The sequence below is a fragment of the Anser brachyrhynchus genome (assembly GCF_964034855.1).
Source record: "Anser brachyrhynchus genome assembly, chromosome: 15".
NCBI lineage: Eukaryota > Metazoa > Chordata > Aves > Anseriformes > Anatidae > Anser > Anser brachyrhynchus.
Genome location: NC_137733.1, coordinates 10,938,567 through 10,965,547, shown reverse-complemented (window position 1 = coordinate 10,965,547; position 26,981 = coordinate 10,938,567). Strand labels below are relative to the sequence as shown.

At 35.8% G+C, this 26,981-nt stretch overlaps 1 protein-coding gene across 6 annotated transcripts in view; it reads right to left on the bottom strand.

The window, feature by feature from the left end:
• TRRAP (transformation/transcription domain associated protein) overlaps nucleotides 1-26,981 on the bottom strand; it is a 97,597-nt gene that overhangs the window by 6,929 nt on the left and 63,687 nt on the right. For 4 of the 6 annotated variants that reach the window (XM_080556531.1, XM_080556530.1, XM_080556533.1 and 1 more), the window contains 11 exons: nucleotides 24,938-25,129; nucleotides 19,673-19,901; nucleotides 19,196-19,461; nucleotides 18,375-18,475; nucleotides 15,371-15,572; nucleotides 14,308-14,472; nucleotides 11,650-11,740; nucleotides 10,379-10,578; nucleotides 9,359-9,620; nucleotides 3,270-3,495; nucleotides 2,447-2,664 (listed from right to left, as the gene is read on the bottom strand). In XM_080556531.1, the coding sequence (XP_080412657.1) occupies nucleotides 2,447-2,664; nucleotides 3,270-3,495; nucleotides 9,359-9,620; nucleotides 10,379-10,578; nucleotides 11,650-11,740; nucleotides 14,308-14,472; nucleotides 15,371-15,572; nucleotides 18,375-18,475; nucleotides 19,196-19,461; nucleotides 19,673-19,901; nucleotides 24,938-25,129 (2,152 nt within the window). The remainder of the gene's footprint in view (nucleotides 1-2,446; nucleotides 2,665-3,269; nucleotides 3,496-9,358; nucleotides 9,621-10,378; nucleotides 10,579-11,649; nucleotides 11,741-14,307; nucleotides 14,473-15,370; nucleotides 15,573-18,374; nucleotides 18,476-19,195; nucleotides 19,462-19,672; nucleotides 19,902-24,937; nucleotides 25,130-26,981) is intronic. The other 2 variants (XM_080556534.1, XM_080556535.1) reach the window with 1 other exon arrangement.

Sequence of the window (26,981 nt, the reverse complement as noted above, 5' to 3'; positions counted from 1 at the left end):
AGCACTGCTGCAATAATCAACTGAAGTGTACCAAGAGAAAAATTTTTATTACTACATTCATAACTGATTCACAAGCTCAGTTAAAAAGAAAGCAAGTATGAGTTTTTTTTTTTTTAAACTAAATTGAAACATCTCAACTACATTAGGAGAGAAAAAAATGAGCACTCATTCTTCCTACTTCTATCTAGCTGCACAGAAGAGGGCAATACTTTACCCAAATGCAAACGGGGGTTGTGATTGCACGCACTAGCATCATTGCAATAAATATTAGTCTGAAGAGCAAAACTATTAACCTCAGTACAGTGTTCAAAGAAATTCATAAAAACTGGACGAAAAATCTAAATACTGCTAAGGAATAGATGCATAAGTGACAATGCTTGAAAATAACTGAGGGAAAACAAAGAAAAACGTTCAGTAACAAGAAAATTTAAGCCACTGAGCTTTTACTTCAGGAGCAGTAAGCCTGCAAAAACACTATTTGCACTTTCATGGTGCTTCACGGACATATTCTCATGAGTCTTATGTGCACGGAAGATGTGCACCTAGGCCCAGAAAGACAAAGCTTCTTCCACTGCTAGCTTTTCCAGTGACACTACAGTTGTACTGTTTGACAGTGACCTCCGGATACCAACAAACCTGTTCTCTCATCGTTTCCCTCAGAAGTTGTAATTAACCTCAGGAATAGAGGAGAAAGTTGTTTAAATATTTTTAAGTTCTTCGATCTTAAAGAAAAAATGCATTCCAGAGAAAGAAGGGGTGTTGATGAGCTATTTCTTCTGCTCTGCTTCCATTAACCTCTGGCAGCAGAGAAATGAATGTTCTTCAGGTTCTTTTAAGTAGTATCAAACCACAAAGTACAGAATTATTTCCAAAGAGAACATAGTTTAAAAACAGCTCTTTGAAGAAAAACATGTTACTTCCATAATCATGTTATACAGATGATATATTTCGGTGTCAGTGGCCTTTTCTAAAATCATATCTTTCAAGACTGTATCTACTGTATTTCTCTTAATTTGGCCTTGAAACGATGTAAAAGCATCTTCACCTATACAGAGATGCTTTATTTCCCTTTTGATATAATAAATCCTTTGGCCTGTATATTTTAGTCTTTTTAACGTTGGATCACAATTATGCATTTCTAGCTCTGTCAGAGCAACTTGCATCATCTGGCCACCTAAGTTCTTGACAGCAAGTTCATGTCAATAGATACAATGAGCACAAAACGAAAGACTGGTAAAACTACAGCTTTTAAATATTAGATCTGGGCTTTTTTTTTTTTTTTTTTTTTAAAGAAGTTGATGGCAAAGTAGCAGCATGTCTTAGTATATTCGATTAAAGTTTCCACTATCCATAATATATTTTCTGCTCACCAGCTAAGGATTATTAGAACTGAGTAATGCAATGTACAGAACTTGTTTATATGAAGTTAATAAGTGATTCAATGACTTTCGGAAATGAAAGCTGTTTATATATTTATATGAAGTTATTACACAGCTATAAGCTGGAACTTGCCAACAGCTTTAATATCTGGAAAACATGAAAGTTTAACTGTTTTAAGGCATTCACATTAGTATTTGAATCACAAGTAGATCAAGTATGTTGCTAAGGGAAGACTCTGCTTTTCATTCCATGAATTAATTATTTATAATCAACACATGAAAAAGCCAAGATGTACAAGGAAAAAGAAAGAATTAAGATTGCGTGTTCAGCATTGATTCACCATTTCTGCTTTGAAATAGTTAAATACGTGACCTTTTATTACACGAGTATTTTGGCAATTTATACACATAGATCATATTGGAACATCCCTCAACTCTCCTTATTAAGGTCTACTTAATATTAGGTTTATTGATTCTGTTATGTTCAAGCATTGCCAGGTGGTGCTCTTGGCAAAGTGCACCCTCCAAACTGAGTAGCCTTGTACAGAATCACAGAAGTACACTCAACAGAAGGCCTGCGTCCAGTATCTAGAATATGAATTGATTTTATTTGGCAACAACCAACCAGCCAATATATTTCAGTTTGTTTCCTTAAAATAAACATCACCGTGTACAGACGGAGTTAATTCAAACATTATGAAAACATGTTCTCAATGGGAGAACTCAGAAACTATGTATCAAATTCAAAGCACTAAAAAAAAAAAAAAAATCTCTTTCTTCTGTATTACATGGAAGAAGTAAAAGAAATTCAGTATTCATGTATCACAAAGTGGGGAGAAAAATGTTTCTTCTGTCCAGTCCAAACGATCTGTAAATGCTTGCTCTGAAGTACACATACCCATTTCCTCCACAGTGAGCATGCCTCTGCCTTATATGCCTGTGAATTTACCTTTTAAATATCCAAAACCTTCAGTATCAGTAACTAGTAGCTGTCAAAAACCTTTAGCAATTAAAATCTTTGAGTACAACAAATATTTAAAAAAGACAAAAATCTATCTTTTCAGTACCTGTAAAAAACAGATGTCTTTTTGTGGTTTCCTTCCTTTTCTCTAAGCAAGGGTTTAAAAGGCGAAGGAGCTGTAATACCCGCTCTTCTCTACGAGACTCTGTCAGGCAAGCATCATTCATTACCAGATATGGGTAAATTTTTCCGTTGTGGCCTCGGATATAGAGTCTTCTGGCTGCAGTATTGTGTTTCTGAACTATCTCCACTCTGGGCATAAACCTATCCAAGAAGAAAGGGAGATTAAAGCCCCCAAACTTATCTCCTTTAATATCAAATAATGATGTTATATAAAAAAAAAAAACACCACAACCCAATAACAACAGCAGAAAAACAAATAAAAACCCCACCACAACACAAAGAAATAAGACAGCGCAACTGTATTACAATGTACAATTTTGTTATCCAGTTAACCCAAGGTTTCTATTTGGTTGTAAAAAAATAAATATATATATATATATATATATTTTTCCCTCTACGACAACAGTTCTTGAGCAAAATTAATCATTAGATCAGATCTTGATCACTATTTTGAAGAGCAGTTCCTCTGTGGACTACAACAGAAGAAATACTTGCAACTTATATCAACATAAACCCAAATATAATCACCATGTACAGTACAGCAGCATAGTGAAGCAATGCAAAATTACCAAAGGAGGATAAAGAAAAAATTCAAGTTGTTATACCCAAAAGCGTGACTCCATATATGTAATTTAAATACATGAAATACACATAATATCTACTTTCGCAGGACAGATAGATGGAGAACATTTACGTTTTCTTCACTGCAGAATTACAACTACCCCTTCTCCCCAGTTTTAGTTTACCTTGCTATCTTGATGTAGTAATGCGTTGGCTTTGGCATAAGGAATTCTCCAGGTATCTCTACCTCAGCTGTTTGAGCTGAAAAATTACTCAGAAAACGGCACTTCTCCTCTATGAGGAAGAACTTTGGAAGCTGTTTAGTCTTTGCCTCCAGAATTTTAATCCACTTCTTCAGTTTCGAGATAAGATTATGAAGTTTCATTGACCCTGGCACACTGAAGTCAAAGTCTAAAAGAAAAAATATACATATATACTTAGCACTTTAAATTCCATGTAGTGTATTTAACTACCAACTGCGTGACATTCACACTTTAAAGGAGATTCTTTCAACCATATGGAAAATACTTTGTTTGAGGAGTCCCACATACAGCTTACACACCTATTACAAAGAAAACAGGTTTTAAATCACCGCACTGGTCTTAAACATTATACGAAAACTGAAAGCTAACTAATAAAATCAGCAGCTAGTACATGAAAAGGAAGACGTACTACTAAGCAAGTCTGTCACAGAGACATGGCTATCTATGAACCCCAAACACACATTATAGGTGTAGGATCACCCAACAGCAATAACACTACAACTAGGTGCTGGAGGAGAGCACGTCATGCAGTTCAACGGTGCAAACCAAACATGCTGAACACAGCTGTGCTATCTTTGAAAAAAAAGGCTCTGATGAATATTTCATTACTATAGAAAAACTTTTTTCTATAGAGAAGTGCTAAAATTATATACAGCTTAAACCAATCAGAATCTACCACCTCCTCTATGTGCACAACTTTAAATTATTCTCTATTAAGTAAGGAAGAGTTTATTCCTTCTAATGTGCTGTTCTGTTACTTAAGCAGAATATTAGAGAACACACAACCCAAGATACTTTATCATGTACCCACAATACTGATATGCTAAAAGCTTTCAGTGGAAGTCTTAAGTCCATCAGTCCAAAACAGAGCAAAAACCAGCACAAAAACCTTTCCACTTCTATAAGACAAAAGTCTACAATGAAAGATGCACCTCCTTAGTGATTCTAACTGGTCTGGACAGTGCATCCCCTGCAATATTGCTGTAAAACAAACTTATTATAATCCCAAGCCTACCCTCTAGTGAGCAGTGCAAGTAAATCATTCCATGGAAGTGAAAAAATTGAATCACTTATCTCCTGACTCCCTGAAGTGCAGAAAAGAATCCCCAAACTGCAACTAGTTTTTGTGCTAATGTCAGTCAAAGTAGTAAAAATATGCATCAACATTACACACTTATTTTATTTTATTTAAAGAAGTAAGTATTAATTAAAAGGCATTCAGTTCACCATGGGAGTAGCTCTGTTTTTGAAGTGCTCATTTTAGGATTTTTTTTATTTTGTTACCCAGTAGCAGATGGAGGGAAGAAAAGCTCAGTCTTTTTGCTCCCAGAGATAGTAAATCTTAGAGAAAAATAATTATCCTCTTCAGCTGGAATAAAGGTAAATATGACACCAGACATTATTTGTTTGCAAAGCTGAGGAATTTTGTACACATCTTAATCCAGGTAAACATTTTGTTTCAAACAAATCCACTTTCTCAGTACCTATTAATGGAGAATACCTTCTCAAGGTAACACGCTGGTTTAAAATACCTTACTACTTGTTTCATCTTTTCATACAGAGAATAGGAAGTTCACCTCCACATCTGTAATGGAGATGTTCACAGAAGGCTGTGATACTTTACATACTGCACTTCAGCTGAAGAAGCTTGCTCTCCGTCCTCAAGGATGCTAAAGATTTTACAGTGTGATACACGTGTTTCAAACAAACGTGTTCATTCAAAGTCTTGAATGCCTCAAAAATTGCCACCTGAATCCATCCAACCGAGAACAACTGGCAAGTTCTTGCCACTTTCAATGAGAGGACAAACAGGGGACACAATCTTCCTGCCTGCGAGACAGACCTAAAAGAAACCCGACAGTTCTTAACACAAAATAAAGCTACATCTTTTTTTGTAGAAGCTTAATGCTATTTAATGTTGTACCACCACTGCTCATGAAGCAACAAAAAAGGAATACACTTTAGTTAGTAAAATCAGCGTAACAAACCCTTCTGTACCCCCAGAACTCCTGACCTACAAAACACAGCATCGCAAGAACCATTTTAAAAAACTAAAAAATACAAAAATAAATAATAAAAAGATTAAATGTTATTTTAATTCTCTACCTACTTATTTTAAAAGCCCTTCTGCTACACTGGCATGAAATAGTTCTTATCAGTTAAAAGCAACTAGTAATTAATGCTTTTAGAACCAGTAATAGCTCATTTGCAAGATTTGAAAGATTATTCTGCTATAGACATCATCTGATTCTGCTCAAGTTCAAAACGCAAGGATCTTCAACTGAAGAGGCAGGACACCCATCATGTAAAATGCCACTTAGAACTGAAATGTAAGTTTAATTTCAGAGAGGAGTTCAAATCTCTTGTACTGAAGCAGATCCAACCATTCTCCAAGACAAGAGCTGTCTTGCTCTTGAAGCTATTATTCAGATATGAAATTGCTTTGTGCTTTCCAAAAGGTTCTTTTTAAGCTCGTAAGAACTTTTGGAGAGCACTAAAATATGTGAAAAATCTCCATGACAGTTAAGAAATAGGAAGTAGGACTTCTGATTTATCAATCAGCACCATCAAACCAAGACTACATAGACATGACCAAATCAAATATAATGCTAACTCCAATCTGTTGACCTGAATTTTCTGTTGCCTACAAATGAGAACAGAAGTAAAGAAACAGATACCTGAGTGATGCTAGGCTTTCTCTTGAGAAGGGGACAAAGGACAAGGGACAACCAAAAAAACCTTAAAAAGATGAAAAATAATAAACAGTGCCCTTACCCCTTCCCTCTCCCCACATTTCAGAGAGAAAACAACTTCAAGAAGCTTCCTTCTGATTACAGAACTTCCATTCATGGCAGAGAATTCATTATGCTGGGTGCCAGAACTGTCAAGAAAGTTATCTTGCCCTTTAAGGGTGTGTTTTGGAATTTTCCCTTTGTGTTCAGCTTGAATGGAGAGAAAAGTGCAGAAAGAAGCAGAGATCCAAACTCAAAACTATCATCTGCCCTCAAAAGAACAATTGAGGCAGTTTCTCCCCTCCTTTCGCTGCTGAGTGTACTCTCAAAGGGTGCATTTTTCAGTATCTGTCTGTTCTTTGATGTCAAAGGTTTAGCTGAAAAGGATGGAAGGAACAAAGAACAGATGCTCAAAGGACCAAGTATTTCAAGTTCCAGGAAAAAAAAAAAATCCAAAGTAAAATTTGGCTTTACAATATATAATGTTTGGATGGAAAAAGATGACCTATGAGAACTCCAGTGGTCCAGCTGGATGCAGACAAAATCTTCCGAGTCTAGGAAATGGTGAGAGTCCCTAACGACTCCCAACAGGAGTCAAGATGCAACTCGGATAGTAGCGGAAGAGGTTATGCAACCACACATAGTTGAAAGTGTCTATAAAACATAGCTGTTAGCTATATTTTCAAAGCTGTTATTTTGAAATAACCAAAGAAAGCAATTTACTCCTAGACAGCTTCTCAGCTTGGATACTTCTAAAATAGAGGGCAACCACCATAATGATTTGTCCATCATCTAAACACAACTGGTGTTACGAGTCAGAAACACAAACATGGCAGAGTCCTAGTATAAAAAACAGACACGGCAGGCATGATTTCCTAATGGTTTCTCAATGTTAGAACAGCCTTTAGTTCAGTAGTGTAATTAGTCCTGTTCATTTAGTTATTCACTTTTTACTGTTATTGCAAAACTAATCAAAAACTTATTTTCATTTTCCTCATAAGGAATTAATTATAAAAATGCATAAGTATATTGATCAGTTTAGTTTCATGTTTCATCTCCCACACTTCACTTGTGATTTAAACAAATTAATTTAATAGATTAAAATAAAATCAAACCCAGCATTAAGCAAAATAAATATTTTAATCCTGTAGAAATCTATGTTTAATTATACTTGAAAAATAAAATGTGAAATCTTCAAAAAAAATACTGTAAGAAATTACTTATTATTTTACTGAAGCTTTCTAAGAAACACTTTGTATTTGATGATGTTACATGATTTTTATGTTCAGGCCTACATTCTTCATTGCTTTATAGTTTGTCCAATACAATTCTTCAAAAAAAGCAGTGTTTTGGTAGCACACCTGGAAACCTTAAATGCTATTTATATATGATAAAAACGAGCAAAACCAACATATAACCACATATAAAAAACTGAAAATCCTACACATTAATTTTTTTTTTTTTTAAACTCAAAATGTAACTGAATTACAATTAAACATTTTTAAGGGTTTCTCTAGAAGTGTTCTGAACTATTACTTTAGATTTTGCAGACTTGAGCCTATTGGCATATCCAGTTTTTGTTTTGAACTTCTGAAACCCCAGATCTCCCTAACACTCATATCTTGAAGGAAATAAATTAAGAGAAACTAGAACAGACCAAAAATAACTCTAAGCTGAACAAAAACTGAGAATACCAACAACATGTATAGCAATGAAAATGTGACTAGACTATTATTGCAATGTAGAGACACAGAAGCCATTATTAACAATGAAAAACAAGTCCAAACTTGCATTTAATGTATTTTGTTTCCCTGTAAGCTTCAGTCAACGACACACAAAATGTTCCTACTTCCAGTTCCCTTCCCAGTAGCCTTCATCCATTAAAAATTTAATCATATGGCTCAGGACTTTCATTATCTGCTGTCATGCAAGTGTTGTGCCTCAAAAAGGACATCATGTAATGCATCATGCGAACAAGATATGTAGGTCATATCTACAACCGAGTTACTTTCACAAGATTCCCATCAGTTCACTTACTTTCACAACATTATCAGTGAAACGCTTGAAAAAATACTGCAAGTCTACTTGTCAAACTCCGTAAATGCTCAGTAGCTACATAGACCTCAAATAATTTTTTGTTTAGGCGGCTTTATGTAACGTAGAATTCTAAAAAGAATAACTTGTCAGTGCAAGATTCACATTTGCAGAGGAAATGATTTAATGCAGAAAGGGCGTGATTTTTAAATAACTATAAAAGCTAAGATCATGGAGTTTTAACTCATGCCAAAATCATCTAAGTCAGATTTAGAATAATATAAATAAAAGGGGATTCAGAAAAATATGAAAACAGGTCTTTATAGAAATTCTATCCTTTCAGTTATGAATAACTAATGACTTTGAATTCTGTTCAGAAAAAAATAAATATTCATTTTTATCTAATTCTACCATTATCTTTAAGGATAAACTAATGTATTTTAGACAGGAATTTATGCAAAACCCCAAATCCTGGTAATCCACAACACTGATGCCAATCACTGTCAAGTTCTGTCATATACAGCCGCATGGCCTTAACACTTTTCAATAAATATATCAAAACCACGCTCTACTGTGCACATGCGTTTCTTAGAATTTTAAATCAAGATCAAACATGTAACACCACTGATAAACAGAAACCAAATGAAGCAAAAAAGCTAATTCTCCGAAATGCCTTTTTTATTAGAGCTAATGAAATTTATTGATTCAATTTACCTACCAATTATGTGAATTTTTATATTTTTTTTCATAATCTAGTTATTCAAAACACTGTTTTGAGTAAGTCAGCTGTTTTGAAAGACTTTACACAATATTGTGAATTTGGAGTTCTGGAGTGATAATATTAAATTCTGGCGTTCACCATAAAATAGACATCACTGTCCTCATCTAAAGCAGGTAGTTCTGCTCAGATTACTTCTAATTGTAATATTTTTGCAATCTGATTAATCCTTAAATACATACTTCACCACAGTTCTAGGTAATAAAAATGTAACAAAAACCTCATGCCCTATGTTGTGGTCTGGCTTAATTTGTATCATCTTTATTGCTCCACGGATTGACAAACTATCCCACGTTATGTTGAATGACAGAAAGGTGCTGTTTTCTATATTCTATCTCAAGAAAATACTGTAATAATAATAATATTAAAAAAAAAAACAGAATGCTTTAATGCTTTCACAGCTGAACTTTGTGAGGGAGATTTCCCTGGAGATAAAATAATAAAAAAATAAAAATAAAAACCATTACCTGTTGTAAATTGTCCTTTTAGCTTCTGGAACACAGGATCTTGAGCTGTTGCCTGTGCTCTCCTAGCAAGTGACTCTGAGGCTGCACTGGAAAACATGGTGGACACATTCGACACATTCTCAAGACCTACTCCAAAAGTGCTGACTAACTTCTTGACAAAGTTTAGTGTATGAGGAGTGATTTTGGCATCCGAAACAGCTCCACTTTTCTCAAAGGCAACAGAATAGCACTTTGCCAAGCCCTGCTGCAGTTGTCTAAGGACCTAAGGATTAAAAAATAAAAAATAAAGACAAAGTCAGGAAGATCAGGCCTTCTGATTTGACACCAAGTATTTATTCCCTTACTGTGTTTTATATAATGAAGCTATTCTCTGAGAAGCATTTATTTAAAACTGTATTCTCAAATTGTATCAGAGGGTCAATCTGAATGACAGCACGGATTCTTACTAGCACTGCAAATGAGCAAACCGATCAGTCAAAACACTGTACCACAAAGCATTCCTTGCTCTTTTAAAAGCAGAAAAGTTTTGATTCGTATTTTGTGATATATTAGAAAATAATGTGGTATGAGGAAACAGTATTAAGTCTCTGCTAGGTAGATGGAACAGAACAGCCTACAGCACTTTGAGAGGCAATTAACAGAAGTGGAGTAGCACGTCCACCTGCTCTCTAATTCAAACTTGGACAATAATCACCACCTGTCACAGACCACCGGATCAAGAAGAAAACTGGTATCCGTGAAACTTAGAATAAGAATATAAATTTTCAGTTAGTACAAGCAACAGCTTAAATTCTAAAGTTAGAAGCATTCATCAAATTGATAATTTGGGGAAATTTTTGTATTTCTTCCAGGTACAACTAGCTCCTTAAAACTCCTATCAGAACAGTCAGAAATACATCAGTTTACTAATCAAAGAAAATAGCTATGTTTTAGTGTTCAGAAATCATTCTGGAGAAATATTTTGCAGCTAAGTTTTTCTTAGATGATACATACATATGAAGCTATATAAAAGCCAAATACCTCTTCGTGCCAATTCTCTCTGAACCAGACCATCTGATCTACAATGCCTTCCAGAGAAGACAACAGTGTTGGGTGTAATTCTCGCTGCATATGCATAATTCGACTGCATCGCCACATTGGTGCAGTGGCTCTGATTGGCCCGGGATCTGAGGCAGAGTGGGACTGATTTCCAACTGAACTTGGCTGTTGTTGGCCAGAATCTGTAAAGCGGAAAAGAAAAATCAAAACAGAAATCTGAAACTTGATAAGCTTTATACATGCCTGCATTAAATAAATTGTTTCAAGAATTTACTTCAGATTTACTTTAAGTATTAATCATGTATTACCTACTAAACATCAGAAAATGTGGTTTTTAGAAAGAAAACACTACTCCAAGTGCTGTTCACTGGTACAGGCTTCTCAAAGTAACAGCAACGTAAATACTTTTCAAAATCGCACAGCCCTAGGTTTTACTCTACCAACACAAGCTCTTGAAGTAACTGATATCGTTTCAGATAGAATCAAATTATTTAAATAATGTTCATTTTGGCCCCCTTCCTTTTTTTTGGTGCAATCTCTCATACAACTGCAGGAATAAACATAGCTGATGCCAACACCACGGATATTGCTGTAGAGTGCTATCTTCTAGTAAAACTGATCTCTTGGGTTACAACTCCATTGGACAGTGATTGAGCACTGAGTTTTGGTTTATCAGATGATGACCCACTACTTTGAACAACATCAGCTTTCAGCAAACAAAAACCTCACTTAACCCACCAACAGAATAGCAGCTTGTGGCAGAACCGAGAGGAAAATATTTTATCAGCTATCACTAGATGTGTATGTGGTAATATCAAGATTTTGGAACAGAAACCTCTGTTGCTTGATATGAACACAGTGAAGTATTATAGTATGCGAGTGCCTCCTCCTCCTCCAAAGAAGCACCCAAAGAGTTCTTTGGTATTTGAAATCCAAGAATTTTCTACTTGGTTAGCTGTTTTTAATGATGATAATCCATTAAAGAATGCGTGACTACAAATAGTTAATTGACATAATAATCCAGATGAAACTCTTCTTGGTGAGTATGTCATTCAAGACGGCTCAAGTCATCTGTAGACTTCACTTCACAGAAATGAACGTAAACGAAGTAGTTTACAAGGAATTTTTCCCTTGGCCTTTTGAAGTTGCTATGTTTCCTATAGAATCTGTGAAGACCCAGCAAATTTAGATGAAACTCAAAATAATGACTAAGTTACAAAGGAACCAAACAATTTTATGAGTATCAAGCTCACCACTTTTGTAGCGCTCTCTTTGTTCTATCTTCAAGGTCAAATAGAGGGTCCTTATAGGGAAGTAAACAGCCTGGGGATAGACTCTTCCCACCTATTTGGAGATGTACATATACATGTTTCTCAGTTAAGGAAAATTAACTACACATCAGATCAACAGACACGGATTATCTTTGTAAATGAGTGCAATTCAATAATAATCAGCTCCTTGTTTTAAATAACAGCTTACAGAAAACTAGAAAATTAAAGATCATTTCAGTAACAGAAAACCAAAGGGGATGAAATGGTGACTCCCTCCACACACTGTTACAACATTACCTAATTAGCACTTCTAGATCGTATTGCCTAATAAATCTGAAAATAGCATAATGCCAGAGTACCTGGGCCAGCTCAGAGATCTTACTCATGTACATAATGGAAGAAAAACAGACATAATGACACCGGTTAGTCTTTAAATTAGGCCACAATTCCCAGCGAGCCCCACAGCAAATGATAAGAAGGCCCATTAGAGAGTAACTTTAGTGCACCTAATTGCAGCACTTAATGTAAGGGGATACCAATTTCACCAAAAAAAGATTTTAGCTTCCATTGGGGGGGGGGAGGCTAAAGAGATACTAACATTCAGCATCCCCTTTAAAATTAATAAATCTCTGTACCTAATAAAGGAAAGAAATTACATATCTAGGTACTACCTGCAATACAGCACATCTTAAGACATTATTAGAGGCTTCTCCAGCCACAATCTCATTAAATCATGCATTTTTCTTTCACCCAAATGGGTACGACAAGTGGTAGAAGTTTTGCAATGGCATTTAACTGTTCAGTAAAGCGTTATTTATGACAGATTACTAACCTGACACACATATGCCTCATGCTGTCTTCCAAGAATACTTTATTTACAAGAACTGTAAAGTTCAGGATCTAGCATTTCAGCAAACTTACAGTTTTTAATTAGTAACACGGAAATATTTTTTTATTTTATATTCCTTCTATGAACCCAAAGTTTAAAAGCAAGATAAACACAAATATCTGTGATATTTATGAACCTAAGCTCCACCTATAGTAGGACTTCTGAGTAGCCACTCGTTTCTGAAATGTATATACAGGATACGCAGAGGGATCTTGACAAACTAGAAGGCTGGACAATCAGCAACCGCATGAAGTTCAGTATGAGCAAGTGACAGATTCTGCACCTGAGACAGGGCAACACCAGCTGTATACATAGACTGCAGGATAGAAGGCTGGAGAGCAGCCCCAAGGAAAGGGATCGGGGGGTTCTGGTTGACACCAAGTTAAAAATGAGCCAGCAGTGTGCCCTGGCAGCCAAAAGGGGCAACCGTATCCTGGGGTGCTTCAGGCACAGCATTGCTGGCTGATTTTTGGATGGTCTCTGTGTAGAGCCAGGAGTTAGACATGACAGTCCTTGTGGGCCTTTTCCAACTCAGGACATTCTATGATTCTATGGTTCTAAGATCTTACCAAAAAAAGAGTCTCTACAACTCCTTGAAATAAGTTTTATCTGCCTGCTGTCAGAACACAGCTAAGCACTAGTGTTAAAAGAAAATGCCAAGCCATGTGTGTCAGAAATCTTGCCTTAAGAACTTTGCTTTCTTAAGCTATTTGGGTGTATGGCTTCTTCAAAGTTTCACCTTAATTTAATGGAGAGGGAGGGAGAAACACATGCATACACATGCACACTACAGTTATGTACGCAGGCCTCAATGCACAAAGCAATTGCAAGAGCTTCCTAGGTCCAGCTGTATGTTAACAGGACCTCACAACTGTTTTACCATAACCTGAATGAACAAACATCAAAAATATTTTCAGGTTCTATGAACCCTAAAACAGAGCTTAAGCTAGACCATGAACAGTTAACATCTTTGAGAACAGGATGTTTGAACCCTGTTCACACTAAGCAATACCAAAACAGCATCTAAAAATGCATCAATGGAAAGATGTCACATATTATCCCTGAGTCTAAAGACATGCTGTAAATCAATTTTATGCTGAGATACAGGTACATGTTCTGTTCTTCTGATTCTGCTTCAGAACAGATGGTAGTAGGCAGTAAAATCTTAAAATCCTGAAGCAAGATCAAAGCTCATTTGTCATTTCAGAGGTACAAATCCAGGAAGTCAGATTCCTCACCTGACTCCCTAAACCTTATCCTTATTTTTCTAATCATTTGACATACTAAATTTTCAATGAAAATTTACAGAGCCCCTGTAGAGATTTCTGACTGTGACAGAGCCTTGACTTTTCAATCAAGTCTAATAAAAAACCAAAGCACTAAAATGTCTGCCCTTTAGTCACTAGAGCCAACAATTCTTCAGCCCTACTCCTGTGTTAAGACCATTTAACTATACGTTCCCCTAGATGTGTACTAGTGTTCACAAAAGTGTCATACAGAATGCAGAGGGAAAGCTAAAATGTGTTACGCACATATGGCATACACTTTCATAAGGTTTAGTCTCATTAAGTAACCCTCTTTGAACTTAAAAATACTCTGCGTATAAAGAGTAATTCGCATTTATTAAATAATCAACAGTTGCAAACAACACTATTTTTAAAGCTTTCTTGTTTTTAAAAATTCTTATACATCTCATCTTGAAAGTAAAGATTACAGACAATAAAGAATTAGTGTTCATCTTCTGTACCTACCTGACTAATGAGGTTCAGAAGAAGTTTGCCCTCTGAGCCAACCAAGCATGTCAACAGCTGTGGAATCCAGGCCAACCACTGAATGGGTGGGACACCAATACAGTACTTGTCCACTGCATCTGCTAGTGTGTTCTTATCATCATCAAAACTCAGCAGCCAAAGAACCTGAAACAGAGTTTCAAGAGCCATCTCAGGGCTTAAATAAGTTCAAGACATGTCAATCGGATTGTGCAGAAAACAAACAGATACTTATTAATATGACACTGGAGTCCTTTTAAGTGTCAAGGCCTATTCAGATGCAAGAACTTCGATTCATTATAACTGGTCAAGGCCTTTTTTTCCCTCCAGAAGTGAGATTAAGAGTATGTAAAAAATAAATGCAAGTGTATTTACAGGGAAGGATGGGTTGGGGGATGGGGAACTGAAACACGTTTACAGAACCTATAAGTACACTATTCAGATAAGTTAATTTTGATGCAAGAACTTGAATATTCCTTTGTGTTTTGGTTTTTTTTTTCTTAAATTATTTTAACTGACGAACCCTAAAGATACTTTTTCTACAACCATACTTAAATAAAGCTATATTAAGCACTGACTGTACATCTTAAGCACTCACAAATAACTAAAGTTATATTTGTGGACTCGACGACAAACACTTAGCAGGAGGGCACAAATGTAGTAATTGTGTTTGGTTAATGAACTAAAAAGAAAAAAGCAGTACAAGAAATTTCAGAAAATGAAACAGTATTTTTGCAGAAGATTGCTTGGGAGAATAAAGATTAAACTAATTACAGCTGACACTACAGTCACCACAGCAGTAGTAATCCACAGTTCCTATCCCTGACCAAAAAAAAAAAACCAAACAATTAATGAAGTAGAGAAAGCCATGATGACTTGCATGCAATGACAGTACAGAAACTGTATGCACAGTTTCAGCCTAAATTAAAGCTTTCAATTAGTAAATGAAATTCCTCTAATTACACGAACTTGGGCATGTGAACATAATTCCAGCTTTTTCTGAAGAAGTGGTGCTCCAATCCTTTTTTAAACATCTCCATCTTACCTTCGCTAAGTATTTTCTTGATTTGCTCTCATTCTGATGACGACATGCATGCAGATAGCAAGTAATAGCAGACACACCCAGATGAAGCTGACGTTCTTTCACAAAGATATTCTCCAGGTAGTCACCCCACATCGCCCATGCTTTCACTAGAACATCATGCATCTGCACAGCTGCAGAAAAAGCTTTGTTTGCTTCTTCAGACCTGCATTGTGACAAGAATGAATATGAGCTTTATACTAACAAAAAGTCACTGAATCATGTAAGATTCACACCTCTGACAGGGTATTCAATTACTTTAACACCCAATAATATTTTTCCACTAAGTTCTCTAGTAAGGTCTTATGATTACTTTCTCTTAGCTTTCCTTAATTTCATGAGCTGTGAAAGTAAACAGTTCATAATGAAGCCAATTATGCAAATGCTTAAGATTCCCAAATACTCCCTGAAACTCTGAAAAACTTCAAGCGGACTGCACTTGCAACCTGAGCACTAGAGTAAGGTTCGAGGAGAAAACAAAGAAAAAATGGTAACACAAGAAGAGCAGAAGTAAATACACTAAAAATACTTCTCTACTGAGGGGAAAAAAAAAAGAGAAAGTAAAATTGTGAAGATATCATATTAGCTATTTTTTGGTGGAATACACCTTAAGTGTTCTCCCACCCAAGTCATTAAAACTTCACAATTGATGTTATCTGGGAAAAGTGATCTGGAAATTCTCACCCCCACTGCTAAAAAAAAAATCCATTTTTCAACATGAAAAGTGAAGAAATATGAAGACTAATAGTACAGGCCTTGGATTCAGGAAAAAAAAAGGATTATTGGTTTGATAATTGTGAAGTCTTCTCTAGGTTTCCTCACATGCTCCCAGTTCAAGATTTGGTATGATTCACCCCAATATACATACAGTCCCTCAAAGCTATGTAATATTTCAGGCATAAGGCTAAAGGATGAGAAAACTCAAATACACATAACAGAAACAAAGAAACTTTTAAAGTATTCCAATATTCCTTATTAAAGAAAAGTGCTCCACATCTCACTTACAGAATAAGCATTACAAGAAACAATACAAAAGTAATGCTTGTTTGTCTCACTTTTAAAAACCGTAAAGTTTTTTAAAAGATAAGGTTTTTTTATAAAAAAAATATTAGCTTGTAGGGTTACAGTGATAAAACGTAGGATTACAGTGATAAATTAAGATGATTAGCTATTGAGATGAAATAAGAAGTAACTGTCAGCCAAAATACATATTTGTTTCTATGTTATACAAATTTTTTTTTCAGATGCTTTCTGCATCTTAGGTTGAAGTTTTGAAGCACAGTACCACAGAAGCAGCCTGATAAATGACTTTTTATTACTACTTCCCCTTTGTAAAAACAGGACTTTTCAGTAGATTTTCTTTTCTCCCTCTCTACTATCCATCATTCTTGACATCTGAGATGATTTTAAAAATGGTTTCTATCACCTTCCTCATCAAATGGGCAGCACAGAAGAGATGCAACACCAGAGGTGACCTTTACCTTCCAGTTTAGTTGACACACAGGCGATCAGTAGCCACAAATTCTCAGGTTCAACACTTGGCCATTCTTCCTAACTGTAACCTTCCTAACATCTTAACCACGTGCGGTGCTTGAAAATGCCTGTATATTTGTTTATTTGCAAGATTAAGAAATTGTAAGTAAATCAGAATCATGTTTTAAACAGACTCCAATCTATCCTGAAGAAATGTATAAATACATTTTTATACGTCTTTTACCCTAACTGCATGAATTTACTAAAATAAAATTTAAAAAATGGGGTTTGGGGAGAGGGAGATTTTCTTCTCTTTACACCTCAACTGAAACTAAGCTCGTTTATGGCCATAAGGAAGCCCATTGCACTTTCCATTAAAGTAAGTGCATTCTGCCTATTTAAAATTATCTCTTGCATCAACAGAAGATATTCATCATTTCCTGACTTAAATTGCTACATGTGGTTGCAGTGTACAACTTAAAAACTGATGGATTTCATTTTGTAAGTGTCCACAATGTAGCGGTAAAGGAATTATTCCACCTAATACTTAACATCTAGCAGTACTGCCATGAAATACTATACATACAAAAAGCTGCTAAAATCTGAAGGTTGTTTTTTCTGTAACCACTCAATAAAATTTGACTGCTGAAATGCCTGTTTACTAAATTAGAGAGAGATCTTCCTAAAAGTAGCAAGGTGCCTATCAGCATAAAGCAAAAATACTAGAAAGCTGGTAGTTTGAAAGCAAGACCTAGACCTGGGTGTTTAATTGCTGTAATGCAAGCTGTCTCCAACACATACCACATTCATTTTTTCAATTCAATTATTTGAATTGCAGTTTTTGTTGCATTTCCATATTGCACGATACAGCAGATTTTTCTACAGACTCTGAACTATGCCATCACACATTTTCCTATCCCTTGATCAGTTGCAGCTGCTAATAGGACACATACAATGAGCATTGAAATAGAAATGAAGAGAAACAAAGATGTAGGCTAGCTTTGTTTAGGTAGCCTCTAAGCTTGCAGACTGAGTAAGATTTTTTCCTTGGTTTTATATGTGGCACTTACTTTGAGAATGTAATTAAAGTCTCCTTTTGTCAACTACACTAATACATCGGTTTGTTAGATTAAGACATCAGTTAGACGTCAAGTTTGTCTACCTAGTGACAGAAACAGGCAAAAAGTATCTTACACTGCAAAGCTTTGGCCAGAAGTCTTCTCCCTGTCTCTTCCTTCTTCACATCTCTAAAAAAAACTGATGTAATGTCTGCTTTCACTAAATTTTTCCTACAATACTCAGAAATATTACCAATCATTGCATCTTCAAACCAAAAAGGAACTGTCACATACTTTTACTTTCTTATACAGCTGTGCCAAATTTTTGGCTGGTATAAACATACGGAACAACTTTCCTGCTCAAATACTGTGTTGAAATACTTCAGCTGCATTTCTCTCAGATGTGTGTTAATGCCTGTTCCAGCCAATATACTTACTTGTTTATCTGTGCCAAGAACATTCCCTTCAATGCATAGAACTCAGCAGTCATCTCCTTGGTGAAGTACTTCAGATTAGTTGATTCAATAACTTCAAGACCCTGTTAAATGAGTCTTAGTGAAAAAAACTTTCTAAAACTGAAGTTTTAATAAAAATGAATATACCGGTAAAAAAAAAAAAGTCAAAACATCCTCTTGAAATTTCAATAGAAGATAAATGAAAAATAAATACTACGAATTTTCAGTATTTTTAGTTTTAAAAAAATCTAGACTAACAACAATTCTAAGTTCTTAATGTTCTATGCAAAACTGTTAGATACTATGGACAACATTCAGGCGATGGGTTACCACTGCCACCTTGAAGTTTGCTGACCTTATAATCATATGTCAGGGTTTTCTGCCTACGATCATGTTTTTTCTCCTTCCCTTCCAACTCATTTTCACTTCATATGCCAGCACCCTTCACTCACGAATAAGTCACTCAAAAACTTTGATTTAGTACTTCCGTCAGTGGTACAACTGTGCTGTCCTTTTGCAATTCATGTATTTTACAAAATAAACAAATGGAAAGGACTTTGAAGATTTCAAACTACGTACTTCCACTTTAGTTTTTATTTGGTTAATTTTTAAAATTCTCACAGTATTCAGTTCAAAAAGGACAATAACTGCCTTTGACTAACAATGTTACTTAACACTAGACATGATAAAACCTGAACAACAAAATTCTGGCACTGTTCTGTACACAGGCAGTTTATTTAAATCAATACATCTGACGGCCCTTATAATCCTCAGTAACAACTTCAGAGATAAAGCTACCATACCTGCATACATTCATTTTTGCCCATAACTCCAGCCAACTGAAGGTAACATTTGACTTGCTGGCGAATCTTCTGAAAGCAGTCCACGATGGGTACAGTTGGAATTGTATGAATGCGACTCAGTATGTCCAGAGCTACGTTGACCAGCCCTTGTTTTCGAGCTATCTTTCCATACTGGATAATTGCTGATGCAGAAGCATGAACCCCCAACATAGCATTATTGGAACTAGGATCATGCTGAGAACTATTCTCGTATGCAGTTACAATGGCTAGAGACAAAACACGAAACTTTTGTCAGTATAAATGAAACCATACATATAGCAAAATCTTACACAATACATATGAAATTATGACTTAATGGAACATTTAAATGGAAACTGGATAAAAACAACCTTGTTAAAAATCAAGAAAATTATTGCATATTTAAATAAAAAGAATAGAAATAACTTATTTCAAACAATGTGTTGTCTGGAAAATTACATGATGAATGCATGCTGGACCAGGCAGTTTTACCCTGGTAATGATGCTGTCTCCACATGAAAATGCTGCTCCAGTGGGATAAATCATCTGACACAATAGGTAACCTGTTCCTCCAAGTCTTTACAACAGTCTTCATATCATGTAAGCTGTTGTTCCTTCCTAGATTAGTCGGCTGCAATCCTGCATTTATTTGGGCTGCTTCTTGAAGTTCAATTATTTGCTGTGCTGCCTAGAAAACATTACACAACATAAATTATCCTAACGGACAGTACAATAAGTGAGCCAGTAGAAAAAGATCCTTCTGATGAGTCCACTTTTAAATCATCAAGTAAAGATAAAACTATGCCATTTGGGGTCATTATTTGCACAAATGACCATTAATCATTGTAATCATTATGAAAAAAATAATAAATCACAATGCAAGTTTCACTCAACAATTCGGTTACTGAACAGAAATGTCATATTCAGCCACTGAGTCACCAGTACAGAATTTATACCAATGGGTGTCTATATCTAACCAAATTATTTTATAAAGTATATGAATGTGACATAAAGTACCTTCCGACACGCTTGCAAGAGGTCATTGCATTGACTTCAGGCTCCCCTCCTCTGAAGTTCATTTCAGGAACAACTCATTCTGACAAAACCTAAACGCCCTGGTTGCAAACAGACACCGCCAACCTATGGTTAATGCGTTCTTCCTATAACGCTATGAGTTTGCTTCCAAGGTTTCAGTTGGGGAAGCAGTGACATGTCTTTCCTTAATGCTAGGCTAGTAAGATCAAAATTCCCTCATTCTTTCTTTAATTTAGAAAGCAAATGCTTTCACAAAATGGTAGTGGTCAAAAGAAAATAATCAAAACAAAACTTTTAACAGAACCTACTAGCATAAATTCCCTAATCACGATCTCACCTCTTAATAGAAGCTTGAATGTGCAGCAACACTGTGCATTCCTGAAACTATTAAGACAATCTCCAAAAAAACTTAACTGTGAGAAATCACTTAGATCAAGAATGTTTATTTTTTCCACAAACATCCACTACTCTCAAATTAATGAAAGGAGCAAACAGGAGGTGGCAGTAGCCTCAAACCTACTAAAGGTAGCAGACATTTTGTTAAACTTCAACAAGTTGAAGAAGAGGCCTGCAAACATTAAAGGAATTTAATTACCTGTAGTACAATAAAACCAATGTAGTATTCTCTAAGCTACCTCCCTGGCAGATAACAGTTGTATTCACTGTTAATCAACCAAATAAGATAACTACTTAAAAAAAAAAAAAGCCATCCAAATTTACACAGTGAAATCTCTCGAAACAAAATAAATTAAACAAAGTAATATTTTCCTACAGTCATCTCAGTATCAGCTCTCACAATAGCTTAACCTTCATCCTACGCCCATTCATCACATAAATTTAATTTTCTCACAGGTATTTAATCACTTACTATCTGATATTAAAAAAAAAAAAAGTAATTACTGCAGTGCAAATTCATGGCTGCATTTGTACCTCTGTCAGTCATTGCCTAATTTATCATTTCTTCATGAGGGATATATACATATTAGATTATTTAAAAAGCTTATTTTAATTGATATCTGAAAGCATTCAAATGCTTTATTTAGCAATAGTAACCCTTTCATGCTGCAGATATTGCCCATCCATGGGAGAAAAAACTCAAAACCATCAGTGAAAACTTATCAAAAAGGAATTAATTTAGTCAAGAAGTCTTCCAGTTGTATATCAGCTCAAACAAATGAAACCTTGTACAATTATTTATGCCTTACCTATTTCTTGACAGCTTCTTCACAATATGGAGAATTTTTCCATATTCATTCACTCTGTCTGATGCATCAACATGTATTATAAAAATCCAAAAGCATGCTGTGTAAGCTCTACCCACAAGTACAACTTAGTGGGGTAGCTTAGATCATGTGGATTTAGGCACTCATGAATCAAACCAGGCCTGACACACAGGGTGAACTACTCATCCTCCACAGAATTATGGAAGCCACTATATTAAAAAGAACTTAGAAAGTAGTATCCTCTGCACTTCTGTGGGTAAGGTTCATTCACAGTTCTCTGAGCACCAGTCCATCAAGAAATGCATCCCCCATTATCAAATCTCAGATCATACTGCACAGAGATATCCCACAGTTTCCCCCTTGGAGATGAAAGGCTTCCTTCACTGTAATGAGAGCTAATCTTTGACGGATGCTTGTTTATCAGGATGCCTAATGAGGGACACGATCAGCCCTTCAAACAAATTACTGGCATGTTTATTCCCAATCACATACTGCATGACAAACTGAACACAACTCTCCCCCAGCCCCACTTCCACGCTCTGGCTACAGCTGCACAGTCCAAATTGGAAGACACTAGGTTCCTTTTCAAGAAGCTTCGGAAAGCAACTCAAAGCCAAATCCCATTTCTTAGAGATGCGTTTAGGCACCTACTTCCATTCAATTATACTTGGCAATAACATCTACTCTCAGAAGTTCTCTTACAGTTGTGAATTACTTACATAATTAAATCCAAGAGAAAGCAAAAGGATAAGTGTTGACATTTCATACATTTAAAAGGGAAGAAGTTATCCATTTCTGTTACAGTGAAATGTGTGAAAGGACACAAGCCATACATTTTTCACCGCTTTACATGTTATTTCATCTCTTGTAATTAGTAAACTGCATATTCTATGTGATCAAAGTTGTACCAGCTGCTTCACAAAAATATTTCTGGAAGTCTGAAAAAAGAAACAGTCTCAGCAAGTTCTCACAAGCTCTTCCTGACAGGACAAGAAAACAAGTCTTCCCCTAATTTTTTAAGTGTATCATTTCCCTGAGAAACATTTATGCCAAAGAGAAAGACTAAAAACAGAGAATTTAAGCGTATCTGTTCTTTAAACTGAAGTGCTAGCATTGCACGAAAAAAATAAAAGATTTTTCACAAGCAAAAATAAAGACGTATCTTGTGTACAATACCTTAAAACCAATATACATTTATATAAATGCTGAGAAAATTCTTTGCTTTGTAATATTTAACAATTTGAAGGCTGAAATATGGGCTGGGATAACCAACTGGAAAGTTACTCATCCTTTCTAAGTAAAGGATTCAAGTATGCACACAAGAATTTATTTAAACATTTGTGCTGGTAAAGACCATGTGCAATATACTGCAGTAATTTTACAGGACAGTATGAAACTGAAGTTACAAATTTACGCCCCTATTTAAATGAGCTTGCTAAAGAAATAAGCCAATAACTACTAGATGATACTCAACTTTGGGCATTTTCTTTTTTTTTGTTGTTGGTTTGGTTTTGTTGTTGTTTTGGGGGATTTTTTGTTTGTTTTGTTTTTGAAGTTGTTGTAACCCTAAATTAATTAGCTGTCCCTCATTTCATTCTGGACAGGACAGTTTGCTGCTTCATTGCCAGAATTCTGCCCTTACTTTAGAATTAAGCTCCTCTCAAAACTTTACACTCACTTTGTCCAATTTTTTTGTCCAGAAAACATACTGATCTCCTTCAAATCCCAAAGAAGTAAGGCCACTGGGCTCCCCGCTCTTCTGAATCATGAAATCTGTTCCTTCTTGGTTCATAAAAGGCCCTTGACGAAGGTCACCACTGTCTCAAATCTTCTAGCTGACCTATTCATATAAGTGCTCTGTAATATACTGGAATTAAAATGAGCTAATTAGTTGGAAGCAGTAACCTCTTCCATCAGCACAAACTTGTAAGGCATGCACCCAGATGTTGGCACGGCGAATTACTGGAATATGGCCTCCCACTCAGACCAACGATGTTTTATTTTCTGCAGCTGGCATCAGACTAGCTGAGGAGAGCCACGATCACTCTGCCCAATGCACAAGATCTCCCTGACTGTGAAGCAACATGATTTAGGATGGGAATTCTTCATACCTTACTTCAAGATTTTAAATCAACACTGATCAGAACTGCCAAATGACCTTGCCAGACAACTAATATCGCTGCAGACCAACACATGAAGCTTTGAGGTACACATTAGTTTAACCAACACAATCCACTCTCCTTTACAGCAGAAGTTGTATACAGGTCTCTCCCTGTCCAATAAAATATCACATAATTCGGAGACTATATTCCCTTCCGATTCCTTTCCCTGATGCTCTTGATGGCATCTACTATATTCCCAAGACCCACTAAAAAAAAAGAGAAATAATGGATGTACCAAACTGGGCACTTTATGTGCTACAAAAGCTTTCTTTAGCTTAGTGATATGGTTTAGTGGAAGACTTGTTAGGGTTTGGTCAGAAGTTGGACTGGGTGATCTTGGAGGTCTCTTCCAACCTAGACGATTCTGTGATTCTTTCTACCATTTATATTCAACACCGATGTGCTCACAGAACCACACAGCAGGCTCAACCTGCTGTTCTAACTTTCCAACCCAAGTGCCCTTGAAGGAGCTCAGAGGGCACACCAACCCAAGTCATCTGAAGATCTTCAGATGGCTTCATCCTGCCATAAAGAAGGAGCAGACAAAACCATTTTACAGCCCTACCAGTAGAAAACGGCTTGGGGAATGGCAAATCAGAACATTTAGCAAAATAATATGGAACTGACAAAAAAAAAAAAAAAACACAAAAAACAATAAGGTTCGCATTGCCCAGAGCTTCATCTGAAAAGTCCTTCACTAACAAGACCCTTAAAGCTTCTGTTCCTTTGACCCTAATGCTTAAGCCACAGGGATGTTCAGAACTTGCTCAGCAATACCAGCATTTCTAAATATGCTTTTCCTTTATAGGGCATTGACACTTAGCTTAGATTTAAAAAAATAAAATAAAATTACGCGAGTGGGTTACAATTGACAAAATTCCATACTGCATTTAACACATTTTCAAACTAACTGAAAGAACACTTTGGAGGTTATTTCAACATTTCCACAAGTAATATAATGTAATAATATACCTACTCAAAATGGATCTTACTTCAAAACCCACTGAATGTTCAAGAACTCCAAGTACCGCAGCACATAAGCATTAGCCCACAAAGAAGGCTGAGCCATTTGTCAGTTTTTAAATAGCTACCTCTATACACCACAAGCAGAACAAATTCAGGTGAACTATAAAGACTTTCAAAGGAATCCCAGTCAAAATGCACATTCCACAATTTTTAACAAAGAAATGCCATTAGGAGAACTAATCAGTACTATGCAGCAGAGTATTTTATACTCACAGTTATTAGAAGTCCTGAGACCTGGTACCAGAAAATAACTGATTCAAACAACTCTTAATTCTCACCTGGAGAAGGGGAGTATGAACATGGGAGACTACGTGAGGAAGCCGCCTCCACTCCCGAATAGCCAGACTACTCGCCATCTCCACCAGGCGCTCAATGAAGTTAAGCTGCTGCTCTTCAGGATGGCAAATTGCTAAGTATCCTCTGTACATGTTCACTTTCCAAGCCATCTCTTTTGGACAACTCAGCTCCACCTGGTAATGGAAAAAAGCCCAGTAAAGATTATTCATACTTAAATGCAACATTTCTGATGTATTTTTTAAAGATTTCTTAAACAGGTTTATTTTTTGTTTTAAAAATACCACACTAAAATATCAACATTTCTCATGAGAGGAGCTTAGGCATTCTAATAATTATTCGTTAGGGTAGGCTAGCAAATAAATTGCAAATTCAGCACAAGCAGTTCCTTCACACAGCCTGCTGTTAGGGTATTTTTTACTCTGACGATCGTAGAGTAGCTCAGAGACAGCTGAGCAAGCTGAAAGCAGTCTTGCAACAGGAGCATGAAGCTCACTGCAAACCAATTCACCCTGTAAAGAGAAAAAAGATGCTTCTCAGCAGATAGTCTACTACCTCTGAAATGCTTCGGGGGCTCCAGAACAAGTAATGTCAACTTCTCACTTAAAAGGATCCCGTCCCTATCTGTCAGCACATTACACCAGCATTATACTTCCTAACTGCCTCCTCTAGGACATTACTAAATTGATGAGAATAAACAATTGATTTCTTTTTTTCAATCATCTACAAGTAACCTTCCCATTTATGTCAAAATAATTTCTGAATACAGGTGCAAAGTCAGGTGGCAGTGATAAAACAATTAAAATACAATTTTAAACCATTTTTTTTTAAATCCTGGAAAAACAGAAATATGGCAACTAGAAACAGCAAAGCACAATTGTTTAGCAACTGAATTCTTATTTTACAGTAAACATACACGTAACTAAATGCTTAACTGCTCCCTATCCGACACCACAGGCCTTAAATCCAGAACTCATTTGGTTTCTCATTTTTAATCTTCACATCAAACTTTTTTCGCCCTGATATGCAACACAGAAATTCCTCTACATTATCTCCATGTTGATATACTGTATCTTAAGCATTACGATTGGTTTTTCTGCTTATCCTCAACTGACTTTTATGCCTGAGCCAGCAGAGAGAAACTGCCAGGTAGCAACCTTACACTTACACAGTGAAAATAATCTCTTTTTTATTACAGTATCTGCTGGATCATTAAACACAATGGCAATGTGAGCAAATGGAAATGAGTCTTGGGTCCTATCAAAGGCCACATGGTATTTTAATAGCTCAACTTTAATATGTAGATTATTAAAAATGTTTCCCAAAGATTTATGAAAACTGATACTATCTGCCATCTTTTCTGACTCTTCTGACCCATGGATCAACAATGGAGCTTCATATAATCGAAAAAACTTGTATGCTAAGTAAGTTTTTAAAAACAGGTGCATTAAAGAATACCAATACAATTGGGAGTAACCAGTGTAGCAGCATAGAAGCAATTATTCTTTCACAACCTAATATTTATGCAAACATGTGTCCTGACACTTCTTTTATAAGAACCTGAGTAGCGCCAAACAAGCTCCATTTATGGCTTCAGCAACATCTTCTCTTTAGTCAGTTAGTGAATGTCTCATTACTGAAAATATCTTGTTTAATATAACTGCATCTAGAGCACATCAGCAGTTACTCGTGGTTGTCACTTATACTCAACTCAATTTCCAAAACCAGAATCTATCTGACATGATCTATTTCATTCTGTTCTAACTCAAGGCTTAAAATATATTGTACGATATAGTTCTTATTTTAGGTTTTAAACGTTTCTCAAATACCATCACTTCTATAATTACCCAGTAAAGTTGCATACCATTTTTTAAAAGAGCAAAAGAGTTAATCAAAATGTAAATATGACCTATTGGATCATTGTTGTAGCTGTAGTACAGCTTGCTACTTAGAGATTTAGTTTCACATGGACTGAAAATTGATAAAAATACATCTTTAGAGACAACTATTTAATTTGAACCATCAGTA